Source organism: Lissotriton helveticus, chromosome 3_1 (genome assembly GCF_964261635.1).
Source record: "Lissotriton helveticus chromosome 3_1, aLisHel1.1, whole genome shotgun sequence".
In the NCBI taxonomy this organism is placed as follows: domain Eukaryota; kingdom Metazoa; phylum Chordata; class Amphibia; order Caudata; family Salamandridae; genus Lissotriton; species Lissotriton helveticus.
Window position 1 is genome coordinate 968,127,275 of NC_136061.1, and position 14,120 is coordinate 968,141,394.

The 14,120-nt window shown below is 48.5% G+C and overlaps 1 protein-coding gene across 1 annotated transcript in view; it reads left to right on the forward strand.

Moving 5' to 3' along the window:
* LOC144824191 (transient receptor potential cation channel subfamily M member 8-like) overlaps positions 1-14,120 on the forward strand; it is a 242,788-nt gene that overhangs the window by 123,207 nt on the left and 105,461 nt on the right. The window contains exons 11-13 of the mRNA XM_078683347.1: positions 2,375-2,493; positions 3,258-3,536; positions 4,590-4,691. Of these exons, the coding sequence (XP_078539473.1) occupies positions 2,375-2,493; positions 3,258-3,536; positions 4,590-4,691 (500 nt within the window). The remainder of the gene's footprint in view (positions 1-2,374; positions 2,494-3,257; positions 3,537-4,589; positions 4,692-14,120) is intronic.

Here is a 14,120-nt window from a genome sequence, read left to right on the forward strand (position 1 = left end):
AGCACGACCCTACACCAAACCCCAGTCTGCTCCCTACACTTAAACACTACCCTGCAGTGGAGTGGTGTGGCTTACTGGTTAGAGGCGGCAGACCCGGAAGCAGAAGTCGGCCCGGGAGCAGGGTTCGATTCCTGACGCGGCAGGGTCGTGGACCAGGGTCAGCGGACTCGATAATTCTCGCCTCGGTGCCTACTCTAACCAGGGGTCCCACTCTGCAACTCTGGGCATTAGCTTGCCTAATCTCCACAACGGCCCGATCAACGCCGGGGATGCCTGGCTCCACCTTGGGGATTCCCAGCAGGGACTATCCCACAGGGAAAGCCAGGACGGGTTCCCCAGCGTTATACAGCGCCAGGACGCCGACTGGCAATAGTGCGCTTTACAAGTATACACATTCACATTCACAACCCCCAACACTACCCTAAACCCTAAAACACTACCCTGCACTACACACACACACCACATCACTACCCTAAACCCTAAAACACTACCTCCACCACAACCCTCCCCGACCCCCAGTCCGATCCCTACACGTAAGCACAACCCCCGGCACTACCCTACACCCTAAAACACTACCCTGCACTGCACACACACTACCCACACCCAAACCCCTAAAACACTACCTCCAGCACGACCCTCCTCCGACCCCGAGTCTAGACCAACACTCAAACACTACCCTGCACGACCCCCGACACTACCCTAAACCCTAAAACACTACCCTACACTACACAAAAACCACAACACAACCCCAAACCCTAAAACACTACCCCTACCCCAGGCTCAATCCCCCTTACCTCGCTTTTCTCGTGGATTCTCTCCCTGGTTCCTGCTTCACGTCGGCTGAGGGGCGGTGCACGATGCACGTCATTGTAAGGAAATGGAACAGCATCAGTTTCCTCACAACAAGGTGGATCGCCATTACATCGCATGCGTTGTAAAAGCGCATGCGATGTAATAACATGCGTAGTAATGGCTACGCATTGTTACATCGCATGTGTTGTAACGCTTGTGATGTAATGGTATGCGGTGTAAAAGCTGTGTTGTTATGGCTGTTTACCCTACCACACATCAAGGAGTGCTCAGGTAGAGGGCTTTAGGTTAACAGTCTCAAGACCCTGAAGTAGCTTGGCATTTGTTGGAAAATTATCTCATTATTAACTAATGCATCAAAGGGTTCAAAGTCTATCAGAAAAGTACATTCATAATTGATAAGTGAACCATTACAATGTATATTGACCCAACAACTGAACATGAAACTCATCTGTATGCCCTGCCTTTCTCAGCACAAATTCTGTTCTGGCGCCGCCGCTGGGAAACCATTTATGGGTAGCTGTTGCGCCCTACAAATTCAAATAATAAATAATAAAATCTTCAACTTCTAGTTCAGAGCAACTTCCATCAAGGTAGCCATTACATATGTGTCTTCAGAGTCCCCCTATCTTTTGAATGAGAAATCTTTCGAGTAAGGGTACATTTCTGTCCGTACATACCTCAAGCGAGTTTTGTAGAAGAACCCTCAAGCTCCAGATTTAGGTATTCCTCCACCCATCTGAAATTTGTTTTTAGGTGCCTTTCCCGCATTACACTTCATACTTTGTTGAAGTTTCCCAGTCATATTAGTTAGTCCTCAGCAGAGTCTCCAATAAAGTCCTCAGCAAAGTCCTCATTAAAGTCTAACATTTGTTGGAGAAACCCTTCTTGTTTGATGTCATTATATATATTACTCATATGGTAACCTATTTTTCCTGCAGGCAATCTTGAGGAGAATCGATCTTCTCTCTCTGACATCCCGTTTCAAATCAATCTTGTAGAAGAGAGTATCTTTATGTTAGGATATGACCGCGCCACTAGTTTGGACACTTCTGATGCAATGTTTGTATTTTGTCATTAAATAGATGTATGTCCCTTTATAGAAAGGGAATCTCCTGTAAATAAACACTTGAAGACCTTTCACACCCTTAAATAACCCACGTTTTGTATGTTCTTTGGTTGAGAGTTTAATCCCTTAACATTCAATGACAACAAAGTAGCCTTTGTGATTGCTTGCCAACCAGTTTATTGATGAGGTCTCTTGATTGGTGGTTAGTTCCATAAGTATTAGCTTACACTTTGTCATCAGGTTACCCACCCCTTTCCCAGCCAATACTCCAGAAAAAAATTAAAGTCAAAACTTTTTACAACTCAGCAATACACAATGGTTGTCTTGTGCTTGTTGGGTCTACTTTGCTTCATAGGTCTTGCTCACTGATTCCCAGCAGTAGGTATGCAGGCCTTTATATCAGTAGTCATAGATCAGGTATGGCAGCAATAGAGGTTTGGTACTGTCCTTGGCATTCGTAAACTGTTTCTTAAACATCTTATGTCTGCTCTGCAGCATTCACTACTAACGAGCAGTACAAGGAGAACTGGAGCGCTCAGCTGAAACTACTCCTGGAGTGGGACCAGCTGAACCTGGCTAGCGATGAGATCTTCACCAACGACAGAAACTGGGAGGTAAGGAACACACTTACTATAAATTGAGAGCGTATTGCGAAACCACCACAGTGAGGCGATATTTCAAACATCAGAGACAGCACTCACTGCTCCTATTGACTAAGGGGTGTGCAAATTTATTTTCATGAAAAACTGGCAATTTTCTCAAAAGTATGCATATTACGCAAAACACATTTCACCTGTATTAAAAAAAATCTCAATCGTATACCTCGCATACAGAAGTCACGCAAGATACTGGTTTGGAGAGAAAGTGTCTTGTTTGTGGATAAACTGTCTCTGGTGAGACATTTTCTACTCTAACCAGTCTCCCGACGGCAAAAATCACTCTCAATTTCATGTTAGGTGAAATGGTAAAACATTCACACATTTAGCGGGAAATTCAGGAACCACTTAAAAGTTCATCAGTTTATCAGAACTTTCACATAGGTCTATGAGTGACTATTAGCTGGTCAATGGTTGCATGTTTTCGACAAATTATCACAAAAGTGGTCTCACATAGCATGTGTTAACATGTAACTAGCAAGAGTTGAACATAAAATACAAGAGCTACAAGACACAGTCCCCTAAGCCACGCCTTTGAGGTGTCTATCATGTTGGTCTATGGATAATTCAAATAGAGCAATATTAGTGGATTAATTCACTATAATAAATGCACTGCTTTGAGATTCAGTCAGGCTTTCTCAAGGTCAGTCCAGCACACCTTTTCTTTTGAAGTGCAGCTCTCATGTGCCTCTAACAAAGCCCTGTGCTTTCTTTCTCCTCAGTCTGTTGACTTGGACGATGCTATGTTCTGGGCCCTGGTGAAGGACCGGCCGCAATTCATCCGCCTCTTCCTGGAGAATGGATTAAACTTGAAGAAGTTCCTAAGCAATGAAGTGCTGACAGAGCTCTTCTCTGAGAACTTCAGCTCCCTAGCCTATCAAAACCTCAAAAATGCCAAGAATTCCCACAAAGACCCTCTACTTAGGTTGATTTGGAAAATGGTCTCCAGCTTTCAGAAGAACAGAAAGAAGAATCAGGATGGGACAACAGTGCAGATCACTGTAAGTAACCAATGAGAAAAGCTCACCCTCAGCAATCAATATTATGAATTTACTGCATAAATTAGTGACATATTTACTGGGTTAATTCTGGCGTGGGGAAATAGTCTGAAAATGGTACAACATACTTAGGGCCTGAATACGACTTTGGCGGCGCTGTGCCTGCTTTGCTCTAGCACATCACCGCCAAAGCCGTGCATGGTCTGTCTGCCAGATTACGAGTATAGCTCGTGTCTGGCGGGCTTTTCTGTTGCCATTCCCACGGTGATGCCCTGAAAACAGGCACTGCAATGGGAACGCAAAAGAAGTTCCAGAACGGCATGAACTGTGAAGTCCAATCCGTGCTGGAATTTGCTGTGCATGCAAACCGGGGGGCGCATGTTGTGCCCCTCAGAATGCATCCCAATGGCGGCGGGGGCCTGTAGGGCCCCTTTGTTTCTGCACCGCCTGCCATGATAATTCTGGCCATGGGGAAACTTGAAATATGCATGGAGGACCATAACGGTCCAGCCTTGCATATTGGATGGCCGTGTCCTCTGCACCACAGCCAGGGAACGGCGGTTCCCTGCCACAGCTGGTGCAGCAGCCGGTGCAGCAGCCGCGGCCCATACAGGAAAGAGCGGTGGGGCCGGGTGGGAGGGATTTTGACAGACGCTGATGACGGAATCATCGTCCGTCGAACACCCCCCCCCCGACCTGGTCCCACAACTCCACCCATCTTATCTGCACGGGCCACGTAGGCGGCGCAGCGGTGGTTGGTCCCAATAGCCACCTCAGAATAGGGCGTCCGCAGGACTGCCACCGCTGTGCCACCACGAGTCTCACGGTCAAGGACCGCCAGACTCGTAATCAGCCCTTTAGAACTCCCTGCATTCTCTTCCCTCTGAATTTCCATGAAAAATAGCGATGCTGATAAAAGAAATTGCACCGTTCTAAATCTTTTCCTGTGTATGTGATGGGTCCATCTTTGTGCTCTTGCTGCAAATTTATTTTCACTTTAACATTTCTCTAATGTTTTACCATATCATCATGTTTTCATCTGTGTTTTTTATTTAGGAAAAAGGCAAATCCCCAATCTCCAGGCACCGGATGCATGCACTGTTTACTTGGGCCGTTCTGCAGAACATGGGAGATTTGTCAAGCGTCATCTGGGAGAAGGTATAAGGGTCTATCCTGCATAACTCTCTGTTATTTTAGATATTAAGGAGACAATGGGTTATAAGGCAACTTCCAGACACCAATACAGTAGAAATTACTTGTAGGATAGACGGCTGCATGTTTTGTTCTGCTGGGCAGTTTATAACTCCCACTCTGTGTGACCAAGCATTAAGTGCTCCCTTATAGCAAATTGAGGTTAATATCTGAAGCAATTAAATGCTTCGCTCAATCTTGGAAGCATATGTACAAGCCCCTATCGCCACTGGAACGTCACTTTTTGTGACAGGGGCTTCTCTTTATTTACAAGGCAACGTTAAGCCACTTAACGTGGCTTAACACTACCTTGTAAATAAGGCCCCCTTTCAAGCTATGCTTAGTGTAAAAGGGGTGGCAGTGGGTGTTGTGTTGGGCGCTCCACTGCAACACCCATTGATTTTGATACTGTCCTCTATTTACAAGGGCAGCATAAATAGGAGGCCGCGCCAAAATTAAGTCCAGTGAAAACCTGGTTTTACGTTGGTGAAACGAGGAGAAATGCTATATTTCTCCTTGTTTTTGCTTTTTCCAGGTATGCTGCCAGCACACATGGAAAAAGCAAGAAGCCTATTATTGTTTATGTACAGGAAGGACCCTTCTTCCTGCACGTAAACAATCTTTAAACAAAATGACATTTTGTGACTTCCATGTGTGCTGCATTAAACAGCACACATAGAAGTGACAAAAAGGCCTCTCAGGTTGTTTATGTACAGGAAGTGGATATTCCTGTACATAAACAATCTTTTCCCTGCAAGCAGACACCCTTGCACTTTGGATCAAGGGTGCCTGCGTTGGCACTCCACTGCTAAATGTAGCGCCAGCTCAGGGGGAAACTCAAGACTGCACCATATTGTTGTAAATATGGTGCAGCCTTGCATTTCTGAAGTGACGGAGTGAGGCGTTAAGCCATGACAGGTTAATGCCTCACTCCACCACTTCAGTTGTACACATCCCCCATGGTGTCTTGACATGACTAGATTCTTGGGGGTATATGTACAAGAACTGCCCCTAACTAGTCTTAGCGTTAGTCAGCTGTAGTTTTCTTAACGCGGCCTATCATCAAAAACCATCGCCCTGTTAGCACTGTGCTTACAATATGTCGCTACATGGCGATAGTTACAGCTAGCCACGGTGAAAACTACCACTGACACTAGCGTCAAGGCGAAACCCATTTTGACGTTAGCGAGAGAAAAGTGACGAAAGGCCCATTAGAGGCACACAAACTCACATTAGTTAGCCCAGCGTGACTTTTTTTGCCTATAGAGGCAAAATAGCCTATAAGTCCACCTCCAATGAAAAATAGGAAATAAAACCAATGGACAGTCGCGGCTCCCAGTGGGAGTGCTGCGGTGGGGTGGGGCGGGGTTGGGCAGGGTGGGGCATAGTGGAGTCGGAAATACAACGGCCACGAGTAAAGTGAGAAATAAATAAATAAAACTATTTACCTTGCGCTCGCGCCGAGTTGGCGATGCAGCGAGCACAAGGTAAATAGTTTTATTTCTTTCTTTCTTACTTTACTCGTGGCCATCGTATGTCCTACTCCACTACCCCCCACCCTGCCCCTCCCCCGCCTCACCGCCACGCAGCAATCCCAATGCAAGCCGCCACTGCCAATGAAATGCAGGATGGAGCAGCCAGGGCCAAGTGCCGCACAGATCCACAACCCCCTCAAGCCCCCCAACAGCCAGGATGACCAGCCAGAGTACCAGGGGGACAGGAAATGCAGATTCAGGGCTACAGTCATGAAACGAGGCTCATCACTGGGAAAAACCAGTGATGCATCACTTTTCATAGCTCCCTTCTTGCAACACCTTGGCAGCCAAAACCTTGAAAGCGAGGACAGTCCCCGGGGCCCGGAGGCCTCGCTGGGCCTGCATCTGAGACCTGGAGTGGGAGGCAGAGGTGCTGTGGAGTGGCTGGGCTGTGGCGGCAGACATTGAGGCATCGCCGATCGCCCTTACCTGGTGGTGAAGTCTGGCAGGTCGCATGGAGACACGTTGCTGACCTGTGTGTGAAGACTGCCTGTTGTACCTTGGAGCTGTGAATGGTAGAGGCGCTACTGCGCACCCACGTAGGGAGGTCTGCTCGGAGGAGATTACCAATGGAGGGCTGCGCCTCTCTGCATCACCGGTTGGAGGATGTTGCGCTGGCCGGACGCTATGGAGGGTGAGGCCCCTGAGCTGTGCCAAACTTGTGTTTTGGGAGCACTATACCTTCACGCCTAAGGGGGCACGGTTCCATCACCTGCATGGGGGGGTTCCCCAGTGGACTTGGCAGCGACTGCTGTATCTAGGCTTGTGAAATCCCACCTGGCTGAGGCTCCTGCTGGCTAATCCACAGATTTGGAGAGAGTGCAGTGCATTGAGCCTCGGTGTCAATGTCCAGGTGAGGAGAAGGTGGGACACGTAGCTGAGGAGGCCCGGGGGCTATTCGGGCCCAGGCCTAGCGCCTCTGGGTGACGCACACCATGTGCTGAGCAATTACTGCGCTGCGGCTGAACTACATTACTGAGGGCACCGCACAAGGATGGTGGAGGACTCCACTAACTGGCTCAAGTCGCTGAGATCGGCCATTGGTGGCAGTGGATACCAGGGGGATGGGGGCTGGGTCTTTCCAGGCCCTTGGGTGTACAGCTTGATCCACCATTACTTGCTGGGGAATACAGAATCTGGTCACCATTTTTAGATCGGAAGAGGAAACCAGGTGGTGCTGCCTTTCCTTGCCCCCTGCTAGTTTGCTTTTGGGTGTACGGAGGACTAACCCTTAGTGGATTTCCTCTTCTCACAGCGCAGCGCCATCTGGTTGCTGCAGCTGCTGTCCCCATTTTCCGCTGCTGGTTCCTCTGACCCGGAGGTCAGGTGCTCGAGTTCCTCCTCCACTCGCAGGCTCCTGCCTGTGCCTCATCCCTGGTGATCAAGTGGTAGGGCGTCACTGCTCTGCAGCTTGACAGTCTTCCTGTCCCTCTTTTCTGATGTTCCTGTTCATCTTCGTGCTATTGTCTGTTGCTTTTCTACCTTAATCTTTTTTTTAATCTTTGCTTTGTTAGCCTTTGTTTTTCCTGTGCTTTTTTGCCTATCCTCTCACACATTGCTGCCGTGACCCCCCCCCCACTCCCTCCAGTGTACTTACCTGTGTTTCTGGCCTCCCAGCTCTCCATCCTCCCCTGCAGCACTTAATGGCAGACGCTGTGTGGCCATGCGCAGCAGGTGTGCTACTGGTGCGCTGAAGGCAAGCCAAAGGCAAGCTCGTCTGTGTCTGTCCGCCCCTGAACCGCACCCAGCACCTCTCGGACACTCCACTGCTACTACTCCAGCACCCTCCTCGCCCTCAACCCTGGACACCATGCTACCTGCCCTCTAGCATCACCTAAGAATACCTTTGCACCCTGCGCCTGCCAAAACTACAAACACTCCTCCGGCCACATTAGCACACCAGAGCCTCTTGCCGCCCAGCCGACCAACAGCGCACCCGACTAGCCCAACTGCATCCTCCTCAACATGCGGTCTCTCCACAAATACACCACTGAAATCTGAGACCTCCTTGATGCCACCTCTTCAGACATCGCCTTCTTCTCGAAAACCTGGACCAACCTGTGCTCTGGACTTCACCATTGCCATCCCCGACGGCTACCAAATCACCCGCAAGGACTACCCCGACTGTCCAGGTGGAAGCATTGCCATTGTCTACAAAAGCACACTCCGACTGACCACGCACTCTAATGATCCAACGGCGACCATGGATCACCTCCACTTCCAGATCTGGATAAACCCCAACACCACTCTCTGCGGCACCCTGGTCTATAGGCCCCCAGGCCAGGAACCCACATTCACAGATCATATAGTAGACCTCATTGCACCCAGGATCTCCCATCCACCGACTACATCCTACTCATAGATGTCAAGTTACACCTGGACAACCACAGTGACCAGAACACCTCCCCCTCCTGGGGAACCTCGCCAACATCTGACTCAAGCAAATAGTTACTTTAGCAACCCACAAAGTGGGACACACGCTTCGGCGCGTTTTCTCCGCAAGTGGGAACTTCAACTACAGTCACACCAAAGAACTCTCCTGGACCGACTATCATTGTATACATCACTCCTTCACCATGCCTACTGTACACCAGCGTCATCATCGCCCCGCCCCTGTCACAGCTGGATCAAGGCCACCAAAGAACTTCTCATCAACTCCCTCAGCACCACCACTCTGCCAACGCTTACAGACATCAGCATCCCAGCGCACAACCTCCACCAGTGGATCTCCAACATCACCGGCACCCTGGCATCCCTAAAGAAAAGACTAGGCAAACAACACTCCAAGAAGGCCAGCTGGTACACTCCTGCCCTCCACTAGTCCAGACGCACCTGCAGACGTTTCGAGTCGAGATGGAGCCACAACATCAATCAACTCCGCAACACAGTCACCCTTGCACCATGGCGCAAGGGTTGCCTACGTTGGTGCATGGCAGCCATTGTGCGCCATCGTAGGGGAAAAATACAGGGGGTTTAATCCTGAGCCCCTTCCGGCAGTTTAACGCCACCGTTGCGTCATTTACTTGACGTACTTGCTGCGTGAATCTTGCACCACGTTCTGACATATTTACAAAGTGACGCGTCAGGTATGATGTATGTAGGATGGGTGTTCCCACGCAACAAAGCCTTGTAGGATTGGCGGAGTGAACTCTCTCAGATTTCACTGCAACAATTCTAGGACGCCACTGTGTCAAAACCTTACACCTGCCTAACGGCAGGAGTAAGGGTGACGCAGTGGCACAGGGATAGGCTGGCCCCATACATTGCTCGAGTTGTGTCATGCTTGGAACACAACGGTAGCATTGCGTGACTTTGACGTTGCCAGATACGTCAGGATTCCAGACGTATCTGTCATTGATTGCTACATGGAGGGCCGTGCATTGAATTCAATGTACGGCTCCTCCATGATGTTGCAGGGAGGGCACAGTGAAAATTGTCCCAACACTGTTTTGTTGCAGTGATGCAACACTTTTTATGAATGGGGCCCAGGAATGCGCCCTTTCTTATTGATAGGGCCCATCCCTGTCCTTTTGTTTTGGCGCAGGGCAGCGCAGCAATGTTCCTTGCAGCGCTGTCCAGCACCCAAACATCTAGTATGTGGACCCAAGTGTTTGCACCAATTTTAAGACCAGATATTTTCTGGTCTTAAAAAACTGCCTCTAACTGGAATTAGCGGCAGCTTTGCGGTGTTATATCGCAAAGTGGGGTTAGCGGCAATTTTTTCACAGGAACGCTCACCTTGCATCTATTTTTGTTAAGTCTCGCTAACAAAGTGGCGATCTTCAAAATTCATGTTTACGCTGGAAAAGTGCTGCTAACTGCAGTTAGCGGTACTTTGTAAATAATGCGATAAAAAAGCCCCTGTAACGTAAAAAAAGCTGTCGCTGCGGCGGTGTTAGGTTCTTGTACATATGCCCCTTGGTGGTTAGTCACTAGCTGGGCTTCTCCACACACAGGCCAGGTAACAATATCAATACAAAAATACTTTATTAAGTGATGCTGAAATTTATAATGATGACAGGTTAAATTAAATCCGCATTTTCATCCAATCAATCGAGTTTGATGCATACATATGTTGTTAAGAATGTGTTGTTAAGGGCACAATGTTTGGGCACCCATTCCTTCTGTTAAAATAATTTAATTTAAAAACGATGTAAGATTGGCTCCCCTATTTTGATTAGTGTTTTGTTGTAAATCTATGTGTCAATGACTGTGCTAAACCCCTGAGGCACAAAAGGATTCTCATAGCTACAGGCCCCAGGCTTTTGTGACTGCTTTGCAGAATTCCTCTGTCCCAGTGACACTGAGAACTGCACCTCCTCCCTGTTCATGCCCCGAGGTCGACCCGAGTTTAGATGAGGAACCTCATGCCTGTAGTCTCCCCGTAGACGAGGAATCACTGGAAATCAGCCTTCTTGAGATAATAACATCACAGACCAGCACTTAAAGTCAGGCTCTTCAGAACAGGGTGAAATGAAAGAACTTACATGATTTTGTGGGATCTGCTGACCAGTATAGTCCAAGAATTATTGATTTCTGTATCTGATTCTTGTAACAGCTCGCAGGTAGAGCCAATTCAGAAATAAATCTGATTGTTGATTTGATGTAGTATACTCATGTTCAATTTATTCTGTTGTGGCTGCATACAGTAATTAGTTTCATTTGTACAACACAATTGGAGCCAATGCCAAGAAATGCTTGATGCCCAACGTTATAGCCATCATTGGCTCAGGTCTACAGAAACCACTGAGGTCTCATATCAGCTTCCACTGCTATCTGTGACAAAGATGGCAGCACACAGTCAGTGTCAATGAGCGACAGCAGGTGCTTCCTAATTGAGAAATCTCGTTAATTAGGGCACCACTAATTCCCTTTGGTACTTTCCTTCTAGGTTCTATACTATTGTCTTTATAGTCCTATAAATCCCCGAAGAGGCCTGAGCTGACCATGAAGGGCTGCTTGACTATGCAAATTTACTTTCAAGCTTCTCTAGACAGTTTCTCTTCTTTTAGCCCATGAAGGGTCGGCTCCTCCACTAGGGTGGAGGAGCGTCGCCCCACTGCTTTCTCGCAGTGCGAGAAAGCCAAAACTATTTAAAGGTAACAACTTTCAGTTATTACCATTTTATGTTTGCTTTGCGCTTTGCGGGCGAGCGGGTGGGTGGGGCAGGGGAGGAGTGGTTAGCCCACTCCTGAGTGCGCAAAGACTGTTTAATCGGCACTCTGGGGCCACACAAACCAGTCATGCGCTCTCTGTCCTTCTCCATGCAGCCTGCATGGAGAACATGCCCGCCCCACTAGCCCCTGGCTGGGAGCCATCCTGAACAATCACAATGCTGCATTGCAGCATTGCAATTGACTTAGGGGAGGGAGCCTGGCTGCCTGCTTCCCATTTCTGTAGGAGGCAGGAGAGCAGGAACAGAGAAGACACGGTACCCGGCGGAAAGGTACGTTTAATTTTATTTCTTGACTTTATTTGTTTCCCCGCAACACCCCCTGTGATCCCCCCACGAATCTCACGCCGCAACCTCTCACGCCCGCCCCCCCACCCACGAGCAATGCTGGCCGCTACTGAGCCCATATCTGGGACACATCGGGATTACCAAATGACATTGGTTAGCATGGTCTGTAATAACTAAAATATTTTGACTTGGGAGAGTGGAGAAGAATTCAGGAGAACTTAGGGCCTGGTTTAGAACATGTTACTATCACAATGTGACGGATATCCCGTCAGCCCATTATGATTGCCATAGAATATAGCGCACTTGTAAAAAGGTGGATGGGATATCCATCACTTGGTGGTGGAGTACGCCTTTTACCAAATTGTAAATTAGGCCCTTTGTCTTTAACCCTTTCCGTGCTCATGACGGCTCCACGCCATCATGAGTTACGGGCGGCATGTGCTCATGACGGCGTGAAGCCGTCATGCCACTGCTGATCCGCCCACGCAGGACTAATTTCCTGCCTGTGCGGGCGAATTAGTGAGTGGGCGGGGTCATGGCGGCTCCACGCCGTCATGAGCACACACCGCCTGTGACTCATGACGGCGTGGAGCCGTCATAAGTACCGGAACGCTACGCCCACCCCCTAGCACCGCCTGCACCGCTGTGGAATTCGCGGCACAGGAAAGGGGTTAAGTTTACACCAGCATGCTTGCTGCTTCTTTAAAGCCAGTCATTGGACCTATAAACCACTGCAACATTAGCAAATTTGCAGGGATCCCACTCTACCTGAAAAACCATTGCAAGTGCAGCTTAGCAAGGCTGCCAGGGACCTCTCAGTGCCAGCTCACCTTCCTGCTGACAGTAGAGGAGAAAGACTGTATATTGGCAAGTGAGGGGAATACACAAAAAACAAGAACTGCCTATTACCAGTCCAAGTCCACAGTACAAAATCTCTGCCTGCAACCATGGTGTAAGAATGAGGCAAACACCCATCCCCCCAACTCACTGTACCAGGTTTTCTTATTGACAGTGCTAAGAGTTACAAACCAGCACAGAAAGAGAATGACATCTAAGTTGATGACTGACAATCCCCTTTCAGGTTCCTCACCAAAAATCTGCAAGTTCTTCACTCTGCCAGAAAAGGAGGCTGTGTTGAACTTTAACCACCTTGAACGAAGAAGCTCATTTGCTGTGAGAGATGTATACGAGAAGGGGAATGTCTTGAGGGGCTGTGCAGGATGAACTGGCTTGCTGCAGCCCAAGGAACTATCTGCATTGCCAGGCCATGTGGTGAAGCCTTTGACTCCAGCTCCCCTGCAAATCTTGAATCTGTACTCACATAAAGGTACGCTGACGCCGGAGGGCGTGGCTTGCGCGCCGATACGAGATGGCGGTTTGTGCTTGAGCTCCGAGACGAGCGAGGGCCGTCGGAGGTTTATATCCGCTTCCAGTGAACCCACAGTCGCCCAAAGGGAGCCTCATGTGTCTGAAGGTGCTGAGTGCTGTTTGGGAGACCTTCCTGCGCCCTGGAGCTGCTGGTGCCTGATTTTTTGCCGATTTGAGGTGGCGCTCGGTGTTTCTACGGACGGCCGCCATTTTGTTTTTCTTCACAAACGCAGTTCCGATTCTCCTCACAAAACGGAGGTACCATTGCTACGAACTTATCAGGAATGCGGGCAAACAGGTGCTGGTGACTATTATTAGCCTTTACAAGCTTATAACGGCTTTCTTTCATTCTTCATGCTGTGTGGCTATTTAAAATGAGACTTTTTTGCATTTCATTTTACTTTTCCTTTCTTCAGAGCGCCTCCACTGCCTTTCATTGATACTTACATGCTCTTTGGTACCCTGCTTTTTGGTTTCTTAGTTTCTGAAGGCGTCCTCTTGATATCGGCAGGGTCCTGATATTACTGTGATGAGATTCCTATTTTTGTGCATGTAAGTCCGCCGCTATTTATTACTCTGCGGTACCTGCTGGACGTGCGCTCTCATATTTGTGCTCATTTCTTTTTTTCTTGCCTACTGAGTACACCAATATCCTCTGGCCTTTTGATTTCCCTCATTTCTCTGAAGTGGTTGCTTCTTCTACCTTTGTTTTGGGGGCTCTATGGCGGCAAATATGGGCTTGTCGCCAGCTGCTAAAGATGCAAAAGAGTCGAAAGCCTCTCTTAAGAGGCTCAAACAAGTATCTCCTACACCTGAATCTTCTCAAAAAGATACTAATTCCACTCTGGAGACTATTCTGACGCGTCTCAATGATGTACATGACATTGCGCAGTCTACCAAAACTAATACAGATTTACTACAAGTGGAGGTATTAGCCATCAGGAATGCTCTTAAGGCTCTCTCCATTCGTGTCTCTGCCACGGAGACACGTATCAGTGGCGCAGAGGATAATATGCAAAAGCAATCTAGATC